Raw genomic sequence first — 25,288 nt, forward strand, 5'->3', positions numbered from 1 at the left:
TGGTACACAGGATCACAGAGTGTGCAAACCTTGACTGGTCCACAGGATGCCAGAGTGTGCAAACCTTGACTGTTCCACAGGATCACAAAGTGTGTAAACCTTAACTGGTCCACAGAATGACAAAGTGTGCAAATCTTGATTGGTCCATAGAACCACAAAGTGTGTAAACACTGACTGGTCCACGGAATCACAAAGTGTGCAAACCTTGATTGGACCAAATGCAAAACCTTATACATAGGTATTCTAGATACATTTACAATCAATCAATCACCACACGCACCTTCTACCAATAATAGCATTACTCACATCTGTTATCCCTCTATGCCATACAAACAAATAAACATGCATGCTTGTAAATTTAAATTTGTAATTTCTTTTTTATTTCCTGTGTTCTGGCAACAGCAGACTAAGGGATGTCATGTAGCATTGTCCCTATCATATATGCTTCATGGTAGCCAAAAAATTAATCACACTAATACTTCAATCTCATTAAAACTGTATTAATGTACACTACTCAACAATGTGTGTACAACTATCAATTCTAAATAAATGCAATGTAAAAACATATCAACTACTTATTATACCATTCACTACAAGTACAGGCTAATTTCACATTAACAACATCAAACATATTTCCACTAAACTATTAGCTAGTGAATCAATTCAAAGAGTACACTCTAGTGCCTATGCTCAGTTCAAATTTCAATCTTTCTGAATATGATCTCTCAAGTTGTATATGTGCCCTAAATATAAAGGATTTCCTCTATCAAAAGGCGATGTAATAAAAATATGAAGAAATGTAACAAGTGGCAGATGCTCCCAATTTGCATTTCATTTAAGCAAAATGCTGTAGTCAGTACTTTACTAACGGTGAGATCAAAGACAACAGAAACAAAAATATCTCTTAATAGTTTTGTGGGTCTAAAATATCATTATAATACATTGGTGCTTTTGGAGGTTAAAAACAATTTGAGTTTGTTTATATCATGCTACCGTATATTTCAAATTAGATATATTCGGTGAAGAACAATATTTTGGTAGTATTATAAGATATTTTGAATGTATAAGCTCTAGTTAATAAAGTTTCAGTTGCACCTGTAATAATATTTGGTTTGATATCAAATGATATTTATACATTTACATGTATGACGTATACAACTCACTGAATATACACAATGTAATTGCTTACAGATAATAACCATCAAATTTCACCTTTCTTTCCTAATAGCACTGACATGGTCAACACATTTCAAGTGAAAATATAAACATTAAAAACAATCAATTCTGGTTAAATGCTGGAAAAACTATACACATGATGAAAATATCTGTATTTCAGGTTTATAGCTTTTTTGGCCTTTAATGACCTTATATGCAGCAAGCCACAAAACTACCTCTAATAAAATCAGCAGTCTAACATGTCTACTTTCCTCAGCTGATACAGTGTGCACAAGAATCACAAGAATTCTACTTAAATCAACAAAGGTAGAAGTGGTATCATTGCTTCTGCATAATCTCCAATGATTATTTAATAATTGTATAAACTTAAACCAATATCATGAATGTTTTTCAGCTGACTTTCAAGTTAATAAATTTAGTTATGTTTGTACACATCTTCTTAGCATGAGCTAAAAGGTGAAAAACATTTATATCGCAAACACTTAGTATGAGCACAGAAAATTGGAATAACTTAGTTGAAATTTTAATAATATAAAAAAATATATAAAAAAAATATTTGTCTTTTCTTTTCTACCCTTCTTACTTTGATCAAGAAGGCAATTACTCCTATGTAACTAATTATTAACAGTTTAATTGGTGTTTATGTTATTGATTGAACAACATAAAGATTGAAACTCGTAAAGACTATCTTGTCATATAGCTACTTTACCAAACCATAAGATGAAATCAGTTACATGTTTGGCATCTGCCCAACTTACTTTACTTACTTTATAGCTAAAACTGAGAGCTCTGATCCATTCAGGAGTTTAAAATACATAAAAGCATATTATTGTGGCATTAGATTACAGTGCTTGGGATAGAAAGGAAAAAACAAAATTGTTATCAAAATTTCACTTAAGTTATTACAACTCCCTTTGGTATTGGCTAAAAAACTGCAAGTTGAGCTAAATATGAAGTTCTGTCTAGATCAGACATCACAACAAAATATCAATATTCGTTATGCATTTGAGGATTTACTATGATATTCATAAGATTGTACTACTTTCTATTATTCTGAATTTCCATTGTTCTTGTTTTATATTCATCATACTAAAATGTATACCTCCTGGGTTACCGAGAAATCAAAGTTAAAAGAACTGTATATATTTTTATATTTTTTGTTTGTTTGATAATCACTTAGTCTGTGCTAATTGCTGGGTTTCCCTATGTGTGAACTCCATGGAATATTAAAACTAATTTAAAAACAAATTGCACAAAAGAGCACCAATATATGGATCATCATGCCTTGGTGACTTACCAGACATTAATTTTATTCTTTGATATGTACTGTAAAACTTGTCTTTAAGCATGTAATTTAAGCTAATTTAACTGATCTACAATTTCACTTATTCAAGATGTTGCTAACATAAAATAAAGTATATTCTCGCAATGAGATTGTTGGCACTTTAGCTAAATTAAGATTCTGTTAATTCATGCATTGAGTCAAATTATACCATAGACGCAACCTGTCGTTATTTATTCACATCGCACATTTATCATACAAGAATTGCGTCCTGTAAATGCATTAATTTTCCGCTAGGTTTTTAATTTTTATATTTTTTTTGATAAGTGAAAATCGTTAAATTAAATCCATGTGAACTTGTAGAATAACAATAGAACCCATTGTTTCCCTGCCAAGTCGATGAACTTAAAACCCAATGAAATAGCTCAAAACATTAAAATTAAATATTGGTACAGTATTCATTGCATTGGTGTCACAAGTTTGATGCATATTTGTCGTTCCATTTTACATCAACTTTTCAACCACAGCAATGATGATACTAATGCAAAACAAACTTGATCACCCATGTCTCTGAGACAACATCTTTAAGAAATATTCCACTAAAATAATTTGTTTTCGAATATAACTATAATAAAATAGAAAACTGCACCATACCTTAAATAATATAGTTTACTTATTTAGTTTAATATCCATGTGTACTTTTAAACTGACTTGACAACATAAGGATTAATGTGAAAGTGAATCAGCCATTGGAGGAATGAACTATTTTATTTTAGAGTGTGGGAGAATTATATATTTACAAGGCGTAGTCATATGCTTAAGCCAAGTAAAATTACAGTGTGTAATACATTAGTATTAAAAAAAATAGGGTAAGTGGGTAGGTAACAAAAAGTAGTGTTTTTATTATATTTAATTTATTACTACTCAAGTCATTGCATACTTCTATACACGACCATTTTTTTAAAAGAAACTGTCACAATACATAACTTGCATATATTAACAAGATGTAATTATTCTTGGAGAATTGGGCCAATTTGTGAAGTAAATGCAACTAGTAACTTGAATTCACACCTCAAGCTTCCACTATTACTTTTACCCATAAAAAATGTATGCCACTTTAATTTCAAGTCAGTGAAAATCATAGAAGTGAAAATTGTCAGAGCAAAATTCACAAATGGCAAAAGTTATCAAATTGAGAAAATTTCTAACTGTGGAAAATAAATAGTTTATATCACATGGTCAGCATGCAAAACTATGTAAGTCTGAAAAACATGTTATTTATTTTAACAGGCATGGTTAGCTTAGTTAGTGAACAAGCATTTTTCAACATGTTTCTCAAAGTCCTCTCTTTGATGGGCTGCAAACTCTCTTTCACAACGAGGACATTCTCTAGCGATATGAGAACCAAGAGAGGCTTCTACTTTCTCATCTGGACCATCCACAACTACTTCACTAGGAAGCATTGAATGTTGGCCTCCCCATGGATTTGACATGTAACCATGGTGGGCTTGCCCATATGCACAAGACGAATAAGGCACATTGTCTGTAGTTGTATCTTCAAAATGATGTGGTTGAAACGCATGCATCCTCTGATGTGACCCCATTTCTTGATTCTGTTGACGAAGCCGACGATTCTATAAAAAAGCAAAAATGACTCATTGCAGTTACCTAAGACCATTTTCGTCTTCCCAAAATATGTCAAAAATATATAGTCAAAATTCACCAGCAATTATGTTGATTCTTAAGTGCTTAAAGATATTTCCCAAAAGTGAGTGTAAAACATCTTGATTTGTGACAATGTTTTCATGTGAAACTAAAGTGGTTTACAGTATTCAAACACCTGCATCCACATCTAATTAATAAAAATTCCATCAACTATAGAATAAGGAATATACTGAAATACTGCATCAAATATCAGTGGTTTGCTTTAAAACATGGTTGATCATAATCATGTCCAAAGGGTTACAAACAAGCACAAAAAAAGAATTAACAAACTTACCTCTAAGCTAAACAGTTTGACTTTATCTTCAAATTCAGTAAGTTGCTGATCATATTTATTTTTCATGTCTTCTCTATCTTTTCTCTCATGTTTGAAATCTTCTTCAAAATATTTCATCTGTAGCGCAATAAATAAATGTCAAATAAATTTTTCATTCCAATAAATTTGATCACCATCCATTGCTTTGTTTATTGGCATCACATCACATCACTAATAAACTCCCATACCTAATACATCAGGGTAAGGTCATGTCATTATAAATGGCTGGACATGTGTATTACTGGTCACTTCAGAAAAATATGAGGTTAGCACAAGAGTACAACGAAGCATGCACAAAAGCAATTTGATGATCATATTGATCTACACGTAGTGAAGGTTGATGCAAACTGTGTTTATTTCTGCCTGCAGTAATAATTTAGTGAGATAAAACTGCCTGAAATATTAGTGTAAAAATATATATATGACCACACTGTATCAGTCGCAGACTACATTATTGCTACATCTGATGTAACCAATGAAATAAGACATAAACGTGATGCCCATCTTTCAAATAAAGAAGACAATCAAACGCATCTATACCATGTTTGAGCACATCAGTACAGCATTTTATGGACCCTTGAATTATATTGTTTATTGATGGTAAATGTAAGATATATTATTCTTATCACAATGAGTACTATCATATAAAAAATGACTTGATTTGTAACTGGTCACATCAACAAATCTTTCATTAATTCTATATCACAATAAAAGACAACTTGCCTGTGTTTTCACAAGCTCTATTTCTTCATTTTTTTCTTCTTTTTCTTTTAATAGCTCTTGTTTTTCCTGAACAAGTCTCTCACATTGCTGACAGTTTTTCAGCTTTTCTTCCAGAAGCTGGCATTGTTTCTCCAGTGCCTGATAAGGTAAAAAAAATGCTATGACATCAATATTTCAACAAGAGTTGGCAGAGCCATCTCGATGCTGGGAAAATAAGTATATTAAAATAAGCTGGGGTAAAAGTATTTAAAGGTGTGTTTTGGAGCAATGGATTGGCGAACAGACAGAAAAGCAAAGAAAGCTGAGGAAGAACTCCTGTGTCTGAACGAGAGGCTGAAATAAAAGATGACATAAAGATGAGTGAATTATGAAGATTTTTATCAGAAAATAGTTATAGATTTTATATTAGATGTATTAGATCAATACAGTATTACCCACAGTGCACTATTCTCATAAGCGTGCATATGTGGAAGTTCATAGCCTGACGAGACCAACCCGATTTGCCGTCGATTTCCAGGTTCGGGTGCATTTCATATAATATATATATATATACAGGAAGATCGATATGGACTACATTGCCGAGTGTAGTAGACATACTCCCGATGGCAATAGGAAGTTCGAAGGAAGCCAATACAGTTCTTTTATAACAGACAAAGTAAATGGAAATCACATTTCAGTCCTCGTTGAGGCACAAATGTATGTAAATGAGTTGGTAAACAAGAGACAATGGCAACTCCACGTTGTGGCAGATTTACACACTACTACAGTTCGACTTAAGTTTACAAACACCACAGTTAGTCACACAAAGTCCCCCAAATTTAAAAGAAATGTTTAAATGCGTTGGGGAACACGAGGCGAACAATTGTACTTAGATTACTCATCCACGTTATGACGCAGCGTTAAAATGGCAATTCAAAACTTTGTTTGCAGATTTCCCAGGGCAGATTTACATAATACTACAGTTTGATAAGTTTACAATCACCAGCCCCAGTCAAACAAAATCCATCAAAAGGGAACTGCAAGTCGTATAATGCCAAAACAGTACCATGATTTCACAACTTTCAAAATACGTTCGCTTACAAAGCCTAAACTACAGAAAGTCGTAACACATAATTCGAGTGATGGTATAACAAAATAACTCATCATTTGTGAATCCAATTCATCAAAAAAGTACTAAAAAAAACATTTTCATAAGCATTTTTTTCATATAAATACACTTTGAAAAGAAACATGATTCATAAACATAAATCTATTTGAATACATTCTCACTACAAATTACACAAACTCTTGAAATCATGCACACGTGTGAGTACTCCGGTGACACATTTTATAGCTACGCCCAAATAGTCCATCATTTATTGCACAACTGTGACCAAATGACATTCTGTTAACAACCACACATTTTCATAAAATCTCCATGCACTTTTTGCCCATTCATAAGTAAAATACACTACAATTTACTCCAGAAAAACAATATTCTTGGTACATTCCTACATTCTTGTATATTAAATGAGGGGTTCAGACACATTCCAAACGGAACACTTTTCTTGGACTAATAAGCTGGTCAATCCTTTCCCAGCAATAATTACAGTGGACAGCCAAAAAAAATGATCACAAAACTGCTATCTCTCTATCAATTGCCTATGCATTGCAACATTCTTAGCAGTGTTTGTTTTGACTTCAGACCTTCAATCACAAAAAAACACTATTCCTGGACTTCCATAGAAGTACTGAGTGGTAAAATGGTGAAACCATATACAATATATCCTTTGTTTTTCAACTATGTAATGTTCCAACAATTGTAGCATATTACTGTATGTATATTTTTTGTATTAACATGAATTATTACCTCTTTTTCCACTTTTTCCGCTGATGCTTGACTTCTTGTAATTTCTAGTTCTTCTGAGATTTTATTGTAAGCCTTCAGGTATTCTTGTACTTTATATTCCAACTGTTGTCTTTCCTGCTCTAATGCATACAGTTGTTGTTTTAATGTATCTACCATCTAAAAATAACAAAGAGATAGCATGAACACATAGACAGCATTGGGTATGAATAATAACTGCAGTTTTCTGCATAGGAACGGTCTGTACAAGTAGGAACGGTTAATACACACAGCAATATATCACCACTACCTCGACCATGTATCAAAATTATGACAAAATAGTGGTGGACAGAGTAGGTAAATACAAAATAATGTGACAATAATTATGCAATAAGTTAGTAATGTTTATAGGAGCAAATAATCACCAAATAATGTAAAAAGAAACACGAACAGGTAATTTTGGCAGCGATCACGCCAATACACCCATACAGTGGCACTATAATGGCGAGAATCTCTAAAGAAATAGAATCATTGATCACTTTATCTTTTGGGAACCAAATACTTTTCCTGCCATTTTTTATATTGTAAAATCATAATATATTTTAAAATCCTTATTATTATTATCATTTGTATTTCATTTACTTGTGAAGCAAATTTTTTAGTTATTGTTACTTTGTTTTATACTCTCATAGAAGTGTTTAACCAATCAGACCTAATTTTATTTCAACCAATAAGAGAGAACGTTCATACTTATCCACAATTTTCCACCACTATATGCTTTCTGTAAAATGTAACACCTTTATATAGTATTAGTTTTAAGAGAATCCGGGTTTCTTATTCACATGTAAAAGTTACTATTCTAGTTTGTTAAGTGTTATTAACAAACCTTATGCATTTTTGTGTATTTGCATTAAAAGCTGAATTTGTATTCAGTCATCACAAAGAAAGTATACTCCCTATACCAAGTTATAAATAAAGTCATTATAAAGTGTGAATGAAGGATAAAGAAAATAACTTACTACATTTCCTTGTTGCTGTGACTCCTTTTCTTTTTCTTGCTTCTTTTCGTCTTTCAAAGCTCTTATTTGACTTGTATATTTTTCTTCTGTTTTCTCACATTCTTTTTCTATCTTCTCAATATGTTCACTCATTGCTTGCACAAGAGAGTGCTTGATATAAAGCGCTCTTTCTAATGTTTTTACCTAAATAAAAAAAAGAAGATACTTTTGATAATACTCGTAATTCTTGACAATACACAATGGCAGGACTTGGGCATCGAAGTAGTTTCCTTCAATGTCAAGGTTGTGCTAAACATTTTTTTTTTTTTCAATTTTTTTAATGCTGCAGGATTTTGTTCATATTAAATCGATAACTTCTGGAAAATATTCATCAATACTTTCTGACAATGAAGTATTATAAAACTACTCACTTTATATTCATGTGTGTCACAAAATATGATATATACATATATACATGTATACAAACAGTCATATTGTATCACATCATAAATTATTGCATGCCATGTGTCATAATTTGTCTATGGTTTCCATCACATGACCAATTTCAACAAAATGGTACTTACTCTACCCTTAGTTTTCACATGACATTTCACATGACATTAGCTTTTCACTAGAGTAACTTTGCCCATGCTGTATCTAAAACAAGATTTGGTAACTTTTATGTGGTTATATTTAAACAAAAAAATGTTCAAAATCATAGCTATTTTCTGTTTTAGGCAAAATGAAAACAAAATTGGTGTTTCTGTGAACTGTCTGAAAAACTACTGGGTAAGTAAGCAGGAATATTTATTTTGTTTTTATATTTTATTTTTCCAAATGAGTTTTTTGTTAGAAAATAATCATGATTTATGATGTGAAAATGACATCTAAGTTTTTAGAACAGAATATATTTAACTTAAATGTGTATAAAACTAAACTAACATGTACATGTATATTGAAGTATATGAAATAAAAAAATGGTGGAAATAACATAGTTAAAATATTTGCATAGAAATAATAAATTGATATAATGCAGACTTGCACACAGACCCATTTGTACTACCACCTCCTGGCATATATAATTAATTCTTGACTGTATCATTTGTTTTATTTAGCTGTGTGAGGGCAGTGTTCCACTTTGGAAGTAACCTTTACAATATAACTGAATATTAGAGGGAAACAGACATGTGACATAAAAGTCAGTATATTTGCTATATGACTGAATACATGTAGAAGGAAGTCAATCTATTAAATAAATTAATTGTTTTATTGGGCAGGTTCAATAATAGTCAGAATATATAGGATACATGTACTAAGTCATCGCAATGTTATTAATTGGAACCTACTGGTAATGATAAACTACAAAAATATTGGAATTCAAACACATGCACATGTTTACATGTATACAGAAAAACAATTATACATATGAATAAGAAATGACTGCATTTCCTCCTTAATACAGGGTTTTCCCAATCTTCTGTGAATCATATCAGTTCTCAGTGAAGACAGTTAGTAGTGCATGATTGTTACCATGGTAACAAGATCATAAAATAAATAAAATATTGATGCTGAGTGCTAATACACTACACTAATATTAGTTTCATATGGAAACCCATTCAGAAACTACTGGTACTAAAGTTCTACACTTCAAAAATAGAAGGATTCACAATCTCCATTTATATAGCATACATGTATGAACTGTAGCAATGTACAGTGTTGAGTAAAGTAAATGCATTTGCACAGCACTGCTACAAAAATGTCAGTTTGATATACATATACATATAGTACAACAATGAAAATTTTTTTTTTTGCTAATTCCTAATATGAATGAATTTGCACAATCTCTAGTTCTGATCTAAAATTTATTTCAAACCATATAGTTATATGCCTCTGCTACATAAAAGCTTGGATTAAAAACACTGCGGGTAATTTATTCCATCTTGAACTTGTTTAGCCAATGAAATGAATGAAATCTATTTTTTGCCAAATTCTTCAGCAAGTCATTCAGCTTGTATGTTTTCATTTTTATTGCTTACTCAATACTTGCAACACCTTGCTGTCACTAGTGACCTGTAGTAGTGAAATTAATTGAACCACCTGAATTGAGAAAATTGTGGCTACTTGTGATGTTAAAAGTTGCTTATAAAATGACACGCTCTTTATATATATATATATATAAAAGGGCATGGCATTTATAATAAGACATTGAAACTAAAACCACTACATATAGTGAATTTTTACACATTTTTTCTGAGAAATTAATTAACTACAACTATAGACCTTAGAAGGTCTATGCAACAACCCATAAAATGTCCAATTGAAAAAACAAATGTATCCCTGGTTACAAAACAATAGGCTATTTAAGGTGAAACCTTTGTACACAAATAAAAACTCAGTCACTACATTGAAGCCACTTGGCAAATTGCCAACATTTTGTATAGCTCTTATCATGTACACGCAGCAACCTTTACATGAAGACATGTAATAGTTGCACAGATAGTGGCTGTCTGGATTTTATTTCATACTGCACAAACATTGAATAGTAAATTTTCCAATTTGCTGCAAGATTTCGCATAATGTGTGAAATGTACGAATCGAACAACTGTTGCTAAAATCAAATTGAATTTCTTGTTTTATACATGTCGTACAATGTTGAGAGGAACGTTGTGTTGAGATACCCTTACTTCAACAAATGTGTATACAACATGTACAATGTAGCACATTATTGATTAAGTATGAAAATACCCAGACTGCAAATATAGGAGTGCAGTTTACTGCATCAACCTGAAAATATAGGAATGCAGTTTACTGCTTCAACCTGTAAATATAGGAGTGCAGTTTACTGCATCAACCTGCAAATTTAGGAGTGCAGTTTACTGCATCAACCTGAAAATATAGGAGTGCAGTTTACTGCTTCAACCTGAAAATATAGGAGTGCAGTTTACTGCACCAACCTGTAAATATAGGAATGCAGTTTACTGCTTCAACCTGTAAATATAGGAGTGCAGTTTACTGCATCAACCTGCAAATATAGGAGTGCAGTTTACTGCATCAACCTGCAAATATAGGAGTGCAGTTTACTGCATCAACCTGCAAATATAGGAGTGCAGTTTACTGAATCAACCTGCAAATATAGGAATGCAGTTTACTGCTTCAACCTGTAAATATAGGAGTGCAGTTTACTGCATCAACCTGCAAATATAGGAGTGCAGTTTACTGCATCAACCTGCAAATATAGGAATGCAGTTTACTGCATCAACCTGCAAATATAGGAGTGCAGTTTGCTGCATCAACCTGCAAATATAGGAGTGCAGTTTATTGCATCGACCTGCAAATATAGGAGTGCAGTTTACTGCTTCAACCTGCAAATATAGGAGTGCAGTTTACTGCATCAACCTGCAAATATAGGAATGCAGTTTACTGCTTCAAACTGTAAATATAGGAGTGCAGTTTACTGCATCAACCTGCAAATATAGGAGTGCAGTTTACTGCATCAACCTGCAAATATAGGAGTGCAGTTTACTGCATCGACCTGCAAATATAGGAGTGCAGTTTACTGCTTCAACCTGCAAATATAGGAATGCAGTTTGCTGCATCAACCTGCAAATATAGAAATGCACTTTACTGCATCGAGCTGCAAATATAGGAATGCAGTTTACTGCTTCAACCTGTAAATATAGGAGTGCAGTTTGCTGCATCAACCTGGAAATATAGGAATGCAGTTTACTGCATCAACCTGCAAATATAGGAGTGCAGTTTACTGCATCAACCTGAAAATATAGGAATGCAGTTTACTGCATCAACCTGTAAATATAGGAATGCAGTTTGCTGCATCAACCTGCAAATATAGAAATGCACTTTACTGCATCGAGCTGCAAATATAGGAATGCAGTTTACTGCTTCAACCTGTAAATATAGGAGTGCAATTTGCTGCATCAACCTGGAAATATAGGAATGCAGTTTACTGCATCAACCTGCAAATATAGGAGTGCAGTTTACTGCATCAACCTGAAAATATAGGAATGCAGTTTACTGCATCAACCTGAAAATATAGGAATGCAGTTTACTGCTTCAACCTGTAAATATAGGAGTGCAGTTTACTACATCAACCTGTAAATATAGGAGTGCAGTTTACTGCATCAACCTGAAAATATAGGAATGCAGTTTACTGCATCAACCTGAAAATATAGGAGTGCAGTTTGCTGCATCAACCTGCAAATATAGGAGTGCAGTTTACTGCATCAGCCTGCAAATATAGAATTGCAGTTTACTACATCAGCCTGCAAATATAGGAGTGCAGTTTACTGCATCAATCTGCAAATATAGAATTGCAGTTTACTACATCAGCCTGCAAATATAGGAATGCAGTTTACTGCTTCAACCTGTAAATATAGGAGTGCAATTTGCTGCATCAACCTGGAAATATAGGAATGCAGTTTACTGCATCAACCTGCAAATATAGGAGTGCAGTTTGCTGCATCAACCTGCAAATATAGGAGTGCAGTTTACTGCATCAGCCTGCAAATATAGAATTGCAGTTTACTACATCAGCCTGCAAATATAGGAGTGCAGTTTACTGCTTCAACCTGTAAATATAGGAGTGCAGTTTACTGCATCAACCTGCAAATATAGGAATGCAGTTTACTGCATCAACCTGAAAATATAGGAGTGCAGTTTGCTGCATCAACCTGCAAATATAGGAGTGCAGTTTACTGCATCAACCTGCAAATATAGAATTGCAGTTTACTACATCAGCCTGCAAATATAGGAGTGCAGTTTACTGCATCAACCTGCAAATATAGGAGTGCAGTTTACTGCATCAACCTGAAAATATAGGAATGCAGTTTACTGCATCAACCTGTAAATATAGGAGTGCAGTTTGCTGCATCAACCTGAAAATATAGAATTGCAGTTTACTACATCAGCCTGCAAATATAGGAGTGCAGTTTACTGCATCAGCCTGCAAATATAGAATTGCAGTTTACTACATCAGCCTGCAAATATAAGAGTGCAGTTTACTGCATCAACCTGCAAATATAGAATTGCAGTTTACTACATCAGTCTGCAAATATAGGAGTGCAGTTTACTGCATCAACCTGAAAATATAGGAGTGCAGTTTACTGCTTCAACCTGAAAATATAGGAGTGCAGTTTACTGCATCAACCTGCAAATATAGGAGTGCAGTTTACTGCATCAACCTGAAAATATAGGAATGCAGTTTACTGCATCAACCTGCAAATATAGAAATGCACTTTACTGCATCGAGCTGCAAATATAGGAATGCAGTTTACTGCTTCAACCTGTAAATATAGGAGTGCAATTTGCTGCATCAACCTGGAAATATAGGAATGCAGTTTACTGCATCAACCTGCAAATATAGGAGTGCAGTTTACTGCATCAACCTGAAAATATAGGAATGCAGTTTACTGCATCAACCTGAAAATATAGGAATGCAGTTTACTGCTTCAACCTGTAAATATAGGAGTGCAGTTTACTACATCAACCTGTAAATATAGGAGTGCAGTTTACTGCATCAACCTGAAAATATAGGAATGCAGTTTACTGCATCAACCTGAAAATATAGGAGTGCAGTTTGCTGCATCAACCTGCAAATATAGGAGTGCAGTTTACTGCATCAGCCTGCAAATATAGAATTGCAGTTTACTACATCAGCCTGCAAATATAGGAGTGCAGTTTACTGCATCAACCTGCAAATATAGAATTGCAGTTTACTACATCAGCCTGCAAATATAGGAATGCAGTTTACTGCTTCAACCTGTAAATATAGGAGTGCAATTTGCTGCATCAACCTGGAAATATAGGAATGCAGTTTACTGCATCAACCTGCAAATATAGGAGTGCAGTTTGCTGCATCAACCTGCAAATATAGGAGTGCAGTTTACTGCATCAGCCTGCAAATATAGAATTGCAGTTTACTACATCAGCCTGCAAATATAGGAGTGCAGTTTACTGCTTCAACCTGTAAATATAGGAGTGCAGTTTACTGCATCAACCTGCAAATATAGGAATGCAGTTTACTGCATCAACCTGAAAATATAGGAGTGCAGTTTGCTGCATCAACCTGCAAATATAGGAGTGCAGTTTACTGCATCAACCTGCAAATATAGAATTGCAGTTTACTACATCAGCCTGCAAATATAGGAGTGCAGTTTACTGCATCAACCTGCAAATATAGGAGTGCAGTTTACTGCATCAACCTGAAAATATAGGAATGCAGTTTACTGCATCAACCTGTAAATATAGGAGTGCAGTTTGCTGCATCAACCTGAAAATATAGAATTGCAGTTTACTACATCAGCCTGCAAATATAGGAGTGCAGTTTACTGCATCAGCCTGCAAATATAGAATTGCAGTTTACTACATCAGCCTGCAAATATAAGAGTGCAGTTTACTGCATCAACCTGCAAATATAGAATTGCAGTTTACTACATCAGTCTGCAAATATAGGAGTGCAGTTTACTGCATCAACCTGAAAATATAGGAGTGCAGTTTACTGCTTCAACCTGAAAATATAGGAGTGCAGTTTACTGCACCAACCTGTAAATATAGGAATGCAGTTTACTGCTTCAACCTGTAAATATAGGAGTGCAGTTTACTGCATCAACCTGCAAATATAGGAGTGCAGTTTACTGCATCAACCTGCAAATATAGGAGTGCAGTTTACTGCATCAACCTGCAAATATAGGAGTGCAGTTTACTGAATCAACCTGCAAATATAGGAATGCAGTTTACTGCTTCAACCTGTAAATATAGGAGTGCAGTTTACTGCATCAACCTGCAAATATAGGAGTGCAGTTTACTGCATCAACCTGCAAATATAGGAATGCAGTTTACTGCATCAACCTGCAAATATAGGAGTGCAGTTTGCTGCATCAACCTGCAAATATAGGAGTGCAGTTTATTGCATCGACCTGCAAATATAGGAGTGCAGTTTACTGCTTCAACCTGCACATATAGGAGTGCAGTTTACTGCATCAACCTGCAAATATAGGAATGCAGTTTACTGCTTCAAACTGTAAATATAGGAGTGCAGTTTACTGCATCAACCTGCAAATATAGGAGTGCAGTTTACTGCATCAACCTGCAAATATAGGAGTGCAGTTTACTGCATCGACCTGCAAATATAGGAGTGCAGTTTACTGCTTCAACCTGCAAATATAGGAATGCAGTTTGCTGCATCAACCTGCAAATATAGAAATGCACTTTACTGCATCGAGCTGCAAATATAGGAATGCAGTTTACTGCTTCAACCTGTAAATATAGGAGTGCAGTTTGCTGCATCAACCTGGAAATATAGGAATGCAGTTTACTGCATCAACCTGCAAATATAGGAGTGCAGTTTACTGCATCAACCTGAAAATATAGGAATGCAGTTTACTGCATCAACCTGTAAATATAGGAATGCAGTTTGCTGCATCAACCTGCAAATATAGAAATGCACTTTACTGCATCGAGCTGCAAATATAGGAATGCAGTTTACTGCTTCAACCTGTAAATATAGGAGTGCAATTTGCTGCATCAACCTGGAAATATAGGAATGCAGTTTACTGCATCAACCTGCAAATATAGGAGTGCAGTTTACTGCATCAACCTGAAAATATAGGAATGCAGTTTACTGCATCAACCTGAAAATATAGGAATGCAGTTTACTGCTTCAACCTGTAAATATAGGAGTGCAGTTTACTACATCAACCTGTAAATATAGGAGTGCAGTTTACTGCATCAACCTGAAAATATAGGAATGCAGTTTACTGCATCAACCTGAAAATATAGGAGTGCAGTTTGCTGCATCAACCTGCAAATATAGGAGTGCAGTTTACTGCATCAACCTGCAAATATAGAATTGCAGTTTACTACATCAGCCTGCAAATATAGGAATGCAGTTTACTGCTTCAACCTGTAAATATAGGAGTGCAATTTGCTGCATCAACCTGGAAATATAGGAATGCAGTTTACTGCATCAACCTGCAAATATAGGAGTGCAGTTTGCTGCATCAACCTGCAAATATAGGAGTGCAGTTTACTGCATCAGCCTGCAAATATAGAATTGCAGTTTACTACATCAGCCTGCAAATATAGGAGTGCAGTTTACTGCTTCAACCTGTAAATATAGGAGTGCAGTTTACTGCATCAACCTGCAAATATAGGAATGCAGTTTACTGCATCAACCTGAAAATATAGGAGTGCAGTTTGCTGCATCAACCTGCAAATATAGGAGTGCAGTTTACTGCATCAACCTGCAAATATAGAATTGCAGTTTACTACATCAGCCTGCAAATATAGGAGTGCAGTTTACTGCATCAACCTGCAAATATAGGAGTGCAGTTTACTGCATCAACCTGAAAATATAGGAATGCAGTTTACTGCATCAACCTGTAAATATAGGAGTGCAGTTTGCTGCATCAACCTGAAAATATAGAATTGCAGTTTACTACATCAGCCTGCAAATATAGGAGTGCAGTTTACTGCATCAGCCTGCAAATATAGAATTGCAGTTTACTACATCAGCCTGCAAATATAAGAGTGCAGTTTACTGCATCAACCTGCAAATATAGAATTGCAGTTTACTACATCAGTCTGCAAATATAGGAGTGCAGTTTACTGCATCAGCCTGCAAATATAGGAGTGCAGTTTACTGCATCAACCTGCAAATATAGGAGTGCAGTTTACTGCTTCAACCTGTAAATATAGGAGTGCAGTTTACTGCTTCAACCTGTAAATATAGGAGTGCAGTTTACTGCATCAACCTGCAAATATAGGAGTGCAGTTTACTGCATCAACCTGCAAATATAGGAGTGCAGTTTACTGCTTCAACCTGTAAATATAGGAGTGCAGTTTACTGCATCAACCTGCAAATGTAGGAGTGCAGTTTACTGCATCAACCTGAAAATATAGGAATGCAGTTTACTACATCAACCTGCAAATATAGGAGTGCAGTTTGCTGCATCAACCTGCAAATATAGGAGTGCAGTTCGCTGCATCAACCTGAAAATATAGGAATGCAGTTTACTGCATCAACCTGCAAATATAGGAGTGCAGTTTACTGCATCAACCTGCAAATATAGGAATGCAGTTTACTGCATCTGATCAGCCTGCAAATATAGGAGTGCAGTTTACAGCTTCAACCTGAAAATATAGGAACACAGTTTACTGCATCAACCTGCAAATGTAGGAGTGCAGTTTACTGCTTCAACCTGTAAATATAGGAGTGCAGTTTGCTGCATCAACCTGCAAATATAGGAGTGCAGTTTACTGCATCAACCTGCAAATATAGGAGTGCAGTTTACTGCTTCAACCTGAAAATATAGGAATGCAGTTTACTGCATCGACCTGCAAATATAGGAGTGCAGTTTACTGTATCAGCCTGCAAATATAGGAATGCAGTTTACTGCATCAACCTGCAAATATAGGAATGCAGTTTACTGCATCAGCCTGCAAATATAGGAGTGCAGCTTAGTACTGCATCAGCCTGCAAATGTAGGAGTGCAGCTTACTGCATCAGCCTGCAAATGTAGGAGTGCAGTTTACTGCATCAGCCTGCAAATATAGAAATGCAGTTTACTGCATCAGCCTGCAAATATAGGAGTGCAGTTTACTGCATCAGCCTGCAAATATAGGAATGCAGTTTACTGCATCAGCCTGCAAATATAGGAGTGCACTTTACTGCATTGACCTGCAAATATAGGAATGCAGTTTACTGCATCAGCCTGCAAATATAGGAGTGCAGTTTACTGCATCAACCTGCAAATATAGGAATGCAGTTTACTGCATCAGCCTGCAAATATAGGAGTGCACTTTACTGCATTGACCTGCAAATATAGGAATGCAGTTTACTGCATCAGCCTGCAAATACAGGAGTGCAGCTTAGTACTGCATCAGCCTGCAAATGTAGGAGTGCAGCTTACTGCATCAGCCTGCAAATGTAGGAGTGCAGTTTACTGTATCAGCCTGCAAATATGGGAATGCAGTTTACTGCATCAGCCTGCAAATACAGGAGTGTAGCTTAGTACTGCATCAGCCTGCAAATATAGGAATGCAGTTTACTGCATCAGCCTGCAAATATAGGAGTGCACTTTACTGCATCAACCTGCAAATATTGGAATGCAGTTTACTGCATCAGCCTGCAAATATTGGAGTGCAGCTTATAAGTTTGAGCTAATCCTGTAGCAGTATTTCTGTTTAAAAAAAATTGATAATTCTCCAAAACAAGTTTAATTTGTTTTAAACAGAGAGTTTCAGCTCGATATACACAATTAATTAATGTGTGTACTTCTGTTTAGTGACCATATGCCCATATAAATAATACAATAAATTAATTTTTCCCAAAGATCAAACAAATTCCTAATTTTGTCATGTAATATTGAACATATATAATACATACCATTTCAAGTGAATCTTGTAATTTAATTACAATACTTCTATCATTATGATCTGTCAAAAGAGTCTTCTTTAATTCTTCATTTTCTTTAGTTTTGGTAGCAATTGTCTGTTTCAATTCATCAATTATACGTTCATATTCTGATGATTCCTGGGTTATCATTAAAATAAAAGTATAAGATAAATCATTAACTGATCTCAAGTGGTAATGATGTCATATTTAGATTTTAAACTAAAAAGGTATTTTCCAGCTGACAAAAACTGATCTATTGTAAATTCTGCATTTGAATTTTAGGAGGTTCATTCTTCCATATACTGTAAAATACTTTCTCTAAGTAAAAAGCTGTTTTGGTGTTTTGTATGGGATTTATTTTCACTGATTTTTAATGAGTTGAATGTGAAATATAGAAAAAAAAAGTATATTCACTGGATTTTTCTTTTTTACTGAAGCATCTCTTCATCGACTTCATCGATAATAAATTCCAAGTGGAAAAAAAAGTATTTTACAATACACTGTAATTTGTATTTGTTGTGTTGAAACAAATAATTTCAGATGCTGAAGTGCAATGGCAGATATGGTAAGGTACAGTATGGTTTTTGTACCTACTGTCAATTATTTATGAACTCATATCGTGCTGTCATCACATTAGTGTCACATACATGTATGTATCATTACCATATAACACATTGTCCTATTCATGTATCGTTGTCACAAAATCATTTTCACACTTACATCACCTATTTTCATTGTGCATTGCACTGATGTGGCAATTTAAATCTAAACTCTGAAAAAGCACAAACATTGTTGGCAAATTTCCATGATCGTCCAGGTTGGTGTGAGATCAATGATTTCTTTATAAAAAGCGATCTATCAGTAATACAAATTAACCTCAGCAGAGACAGACTTTGGTCGATGGTATGGTGTGGCAAAAAACAAGATAAAAGCTATCAGATAAATGTGACACAGTAACTGAGTACCACAAATGCGATAAATGAATGACACAATTATGATAAGTATGTATGTAATAAGATAAAGCAGTACTGTATCTATACACAAAGCTATACATGTATAAAGAAATAATATCAGAATTAAAATATACTTTCATTAACAAAAACAGGAAAAACATCAGTTCTGATGCTTTGGGCTTTCTTGCTTGCTGGGAATCAAACAAAACGAGTGGTATCTTTTGGGTGATTGAATAACATGGGAATCTTTTCTATTGACATCGTTGATTGGCTGCAGGTTGGATTCAACTGCTATTGAAATTAATAGGAAATTTCTTATGCACATATAGTCAGCATATATATGTACATGTAGTGGGCATTACTATGAATTTTAATAAACAAAAGAGCTAAATTTAATACTGTAACAATAAATGAAAATTAATATAAAATGGTAGTATAGTAATTAAATTTTGTGTTATTAATCCTTAATGTATATGTATGGTAGTTTCCAATAATATAATGATGAAGGTGGTTATTTGAAGCCAACGCATCATAGGAAAGTACCCATTGACTCATACATTGTTGTTTATGACATTTTCTTTTGGTGTCATATGTTACAATAGAAAAGAGATTAAGTTCCTAAGTATTCAAAGGTAACACGTAATGTATTGTACAATTGATTAATTTAAACATTTCAGTTAAAGCTTTTTCCATGTTTCAATCAACAACATGGCAGAACCAATTTTGAATAGTTGGAATAATGCCAAGATAAGACCTGAACTTTTTGAGTTGCATATGGCTAACACAAAAAATGACGAATCACTAAGACCTTGATCTTTTTATTCTATTAAAGTGTATTTCACACTACTACCTTACTTACTGTTGATGCGAAAGAACCTTGAAATCATTGAAGGACATTCACTGACCATTCATCCTCATTCATTAACATACAATGCAATCTCATCAAACAATCAACAGAATATTACTAATATCACATGATAAACCATGTTCAAACTATGGAGTCAACAAAGTGATAGATTTATAGTTAATATATTTGCTCTATTATTAATTAAAACATGTACTAACATAAATCATAGCGAGGTATTTGTATTGTCAAAATAAGGAATGATTCAGTATACTGCAAATGTGATATATCGGAAATGTGTCACTTTAAATAGAGCAAATAAATTATTTGAAAACCTAAATATTTATTCAGCTGATATGGAAGATTATTAATTATTACGCAGTAATTGATGATTGCGATGACTGAAAATGTCACAAATGCTCACTGCACAAGGTAATACAATATACAACAGCCGTTTCAGGTTATACGTATTTTTAGGTTTATAAAGTATGGTTTTGTCGACTCCATTTAGGTATCATTTGTTACTTACAATAAATGTATCGATATCTTTTCCTTCCAACTGTTTTTCAAGCGCATTTTTTGTTTTATTAAGTTCAGTGACTAAATTTTCCACAACAGGCGAGGTCCCAGGTGTCATTGTCCGACCCCTTGCGAATAATGGGGTTTCACTTCTACATTTTAATGCGGCCTTTTCAGCGTCAATACTGTCTTCATCATTGTTCAAGTCGATCTGTGTTGAACGTTCCTTCAAAAGCATGTTAAATCTGCTTTCCATTCGCATCAGTTTTAATTCCTTCATCCGCAGAGTTTCTTGATACCGCGTTATATCTCCCTTTAGTTGAACAATAATTCGAGTTATATTATCTAGCTTGGGCTGTTGATTCCGAAGGGCGTCTCTCTCAGCTGTAACACTGGCAAGCTTGTACGTTAGTTCCCGTAACCGTAATACATCCGACATTTTGGATATTTGTTCAGCTCGACTCAAGTCAAGCGCAGTACACAACGTGGCCAACACTATAACTATTTAACAACTAAACTTGTTGTTTCGTCTCTATAATAGAAGTACGTCCAATTTGTATTACTATCGTCAGAGTAAAGCGCAAGTTTTCGTGCACGCGGAAACAAATCAGCGTTATTTTTGTAAAGGGGATTTTGTCAACGTCATACCAGGGGAATCCCCCAGAATTGGGTCCATGACGTCATAGCTACATGTATATCTCGCGAGATCTTCACTATCGCCGTCTTGAACCAAAACTGGATTCTGCGGCACAAAACACACGCGCATACATCCTGCATGCACTGTCACACGCATAAAGGATTCCCATGAAAATTTTAGCCATTATCTTAAATTAAATTGCATTAATTCCATTATGCACTTCCGGTTCCGAGTAGACCAACTTTCCGTTGTGTGATGGCGCTTTGCTTAAAATGGCGTTCTTTGATAGTTACGAACAGCGAAGATGACTGTCGACACTCAGAAGTTATGTGACTGTTTGCTATTTTTTGGATCGTCGTATACCTTCTAATTGATGAAACATGAGCGGATAACAGATGCGCAGAGTCTCAGAGACAATCTACTTTAAACTTGTACCTCTTTGATATTGTTTGTGATTTGTTGGTGTTGTGAAAGTTCGAGAAGGATTGTCACCGATTCGTCAGTTATGTTTGTAATATGCAGATACTTTTTCGACTGCTCCCATGTGCGTCGTGTTACATGACTGAACGCCTTAGCAGAATCTCCTTATTGGTATCTCAGACAAGTATTAGTTGTCTGAGTTGATATAAACTTCCGTATAGATAGGAGAGCACAATGCCACTTCACTGCTGGGGGTCGTCTGCATTTGGACAGCTGGGCCTGGGGGAGAGTGTACTTGAAGAAGGCAAAGTACTGTCACCAGTGTCTCATGGTTATTTTAGTAACGATCGTACTGTATTAGACATTGGGTGTGGCCTTCATCATACAGTATTTGTGTTAGAAGATGGCACAATTTGGACATGTGGATCTAATGATGAAGCACAACTTGGACGTGATTCACCAATCGAGTTAGGTGAGGAGGCAAAGTATACGTTTATACATGTATCACACAGAATGATTAAAATCTGATGTAGGTATAGGTGTAACCACGGTTTCACCTGTCAGTGCATACAACAGCGTTTGACCAAAAGCAGACTATTTACTTTGTTTTCCGGCCAGTTTTACATGTCAGCATACTTGCAAATTAGGGTTGCACCACGGCGTTAGTGTCTGGCCTGTATAACATCGCTACCATGTACACTGACAGATGAAGCCTAGGACCTATCTACCCAATATGACGATAAACCCTGGCTAGCATAGGTGCTGTTCAACACTGTGCATTGCCTAATTACATATTTAAATCACATTCACAAAGCTAATCTCTGAAGTGTTGTTACAGAGGATGCCAAAATTGGCAACGAAAACTGCTATATAGAATTCAACGAAATCTATTTAAAAAATAAATAAAATCACCCCCTTTCTACCACAGATTTGACATGGTGTTTGCAGTAACATGAAATATCATCTATTAGAGTTTGTATTATTTAAAAGTTGTTGGTAATGAGTTGACAGATTAATAGGAGATTATCTCCAATGCATTCACATGCTTGGGGGCCGAACAAGAGCCTAGATCTGATAGAATTCAATTCAGTTTGATCAGAGTCAAACATAACAGCGCCGTAAGAGATCAACATGGCTGAAAATGAATTTGGTGTTGTACTTGTGTTGTTTCTTTACATAGCATAATGTTTTTGAGCTGGGAAATAAAACAGTCATGAGTCGAGACAACGCATTGATATTAGGTATTTAGGTATCTCGAATAAACAGGATACATGTACACAGCAGCTAAAATACGCTGAATGTGTTACAACCTATTCTCTTAAGTTATTGTCATGCAAAATTACCATCTTGTAATTGTTTAACTGTAGTGATATGTGTAACAGTTGTTAACCTAAACCTAGTATGAACACATCACTGTACCATGACCCCTTCTATGATTTTTAGTCCCCGTTCAGGCGCAGTCCGAAAACGGGGACTTATGCTTTGACTTCCGTGCGTGCGTCCGGACCTGTATCTTAGAAATGCCTGGACCAATCACAATCAAACTTCACACATACATCATACATGATATTATACATGTGCACATCAATTTTCAAGATCTGATTCAAAATGGCTGAATGGCGGCCATTTTTGTTTTAAAAATCATTAAAAACAAGCATTTCTCGGCTGTTTACAGATGGATTTTGTTCAAACTTGGTATATACGTTGAACATTATAGGACCTTGATACACATCGTTTTGTTTGCAGATAAGACTCAAAATGGCCGACTGGCAGCCATTTTGTTTTAATAAATGTGGTTCTAGTGCCATATCACTGACTTGCTGTGACTGATTATGTTCAAATTTTAAATATCAATTATACATCATGTCATAGATATACAGATATATTGGTTTGACGATCCTATTAAAAATGGCCGAATGGTGGCCATTTTTGTGCTAAAAAATCATCAAAATCAAGAATTTCTGGGCTGTTTACAGATGGATTTTGTTCAAACTTAGTATATACATTGGACATTATAGGACCTTGATTCACAACATTTTGTTTTTCAGATAAAATTCAAAAAATGGTGGCCATTTTGTTTTAATGAATGTGGTTCAACCCCAAGGGTTTGTTGGAGTCGAACATGGCACAACCCGAACGCATATACAAGGCCTTTTTTGCTGGCTTGAGCTGTAGAGCTCCGATAAAATATGGTCCTGTAAACTTAGCATATGTCATGCTGAATGCCATTAAGTAATTGCCAATCTTACTTCATATTGACATTGTTGGTTAATTATATCAATATTATAGCTTGCATATATATGAATGTAATCTGCAGATAAGCATGGGAGGTTAGAACTTCAATCTGAATCAATCATTTGTGTATATAGCATATATTTAAAATTGACACTGTCATCAAAACTGCACATGTGCATAGGGAAGTCTCTCACAACAATTTAGTTTCAAGGTTGAAGCCTACTCCTATTAATTTTTGAGACAGTTGGTCATAAATCCCATGACAATATTCAATGGTTTATCAATCATGGAGCTGTTGTCCAATGGCACTATGAAATAGTATTCTTTTGTTTGTTACTTGTCCTAATATTTTAAATTAATATATTTTACAAATCACTATTTTTAGAACAATTAGAATAGAACACAATGTTAAAAAATATTCATTTGTTTACCCTTTTAAAACCCTGATTTTTGAAATAATTCAGAACAACAAAAAGTACCCCATCATTAATATATAATTTTTTCAGTCTATGTCACCAGGCTACAATTGGTGTAATATCTTTGCCATATGAACATTATAACACTAACAAAATAGCTACTACTATCCACTAAATTACAACCATCATTTTCATGAGAATTAGGCTGGTGAGCGCAAACAATATCCTTATATTGCCTGAGAGTGTAATTTATTGCAAAAATGACCAAATGTACCCAGGTACATGTATTTGCATTTATGAAAAGATTTCCATCTTGAGAGATCTGCTACAAGCCAGTCGGCATTCAATGGCAAATTTAAACATTTTTCATAATAATGCACTACAGATGTTTATGTTTTGAGCTGCGTATTCTCGGAGGCGAACATCCGAACCTTTTCAACGCCTAGCAACCATCATTGTGATGAAAACAAAAGCCATAAACTTTCTTTTGGATAGTTCTTGAGACTAAAATTACCTTTACATATGCGACATATCAATTTTGCTGCTCAATAACGTTCACAATAGTCAGGACCCACTTAGGACCCACTTGGCTTGTGCTAAAATCATGCCCTCATTCGTTGATCTGTTATATGACCCAAGCCTGGAAAACAATACGCATATGATAATTGCTATATTGAAATTATATCCATTTGCTGTTATGGTATTTATTACGAGTCATCGTACATAAGAACGACAAAAACGATTCAAAAAACAATTATTGTTTCACGTTGATGTAGCATTGCAAGAAAAAATGGTTACAGTACATAAATAT

General features: G+C 34.6%; 2 protein-coding genes across 2 annotated transcripts in view; one reads left to right on the plus strand and one right to left on the minus strand.

Annotated features, from left to right (window-relative positions):
• Window positions 1–350: 350 nt before the first annotated feature.
• On the minus strand, window positions 351–21,413 carry LOC102808718 (uncharacterized). The gene is made up of 7 exons (XM_085493928.1): window positions 20,780–21,413; window positions 18,445–18,591; window positions 8,064–8,246; window positions 7,069–7,224; window positions 5,220–5,357; window positions 4,458–4,574; window positions 351–4,092 (listed from the first exon to the last, which is right to left on the minus strand). The coding sequence occupies exons 1-7, from the start codon at window positions 21,206–21,208 to the stop codon at window positions 3,760–3,762; spliced, it is 1,503 nt and encodes a 500-aa protein (XP_085350054.1). The 5' UTR covers window positions 21,209–21,413; the 3' UTR covers window positions 351–3,759.
• Window positions 21,414–21,677: 264 nt separating this feature from the next.
• The window catches only part of LOC102809320 (putative E3 ubiquitin-protein ligase HERC4), a 53,390-nt gene continuing 49,779 nt past the window's right edge, over window positions 21,678–25,288 (plus strand). The window contains exon 1 of the mRNA XM_085494058.1: window positions 21,678–22,298. Coding sequence (XP_085350184.1) covers window positions 22,061–22,298 — 238 coding nt within the window. The 5' untranslated portion in view covers window positions 21,678–22,060. The remainder of the gene's footprint in view (window positions 22,299–25,288) is intronic.

This window comes from Saccoglossus kowalevskii, chromosome 19 (assembly GCF_978046115.1).
Source record: "Saccoglossus kowalevskii chromosome 19, keSacKowa6.1, whole genome shotgun sequence".
Classification (NCBI taxonomy): Eukaryota; Metazoa; Hemichordata; class Enteropneusta; family Harrimaniidae; genus Saccoglossus; species Saccoglossus kowalevskii.

Bases quoted from the DNA above. Each gene is read 5' to 3' on its own strand.
- LOC102808718 (XM_085493928.1), bottom strand. From the start codon at position 21,208: ATGTCGGATGTATTACGGTTACGGGAACTAACGTACAAGCTTGCCAGT. The intron at 5,358-7,068 runs GTAATAATTCAT...TTACCTTATCAG, and splicing joins CGGAAAAAGTGGAAAAAGAG to GCACTGGAGAAACAATGCCA. The intron at 4,093-4,457 runs GTAAGTTTGTTA...GCTTTTTTATAG, and splicing joins TCAAACTGTTTAGCTTAGAG to AATCGTCGGCTTCGTCAACA.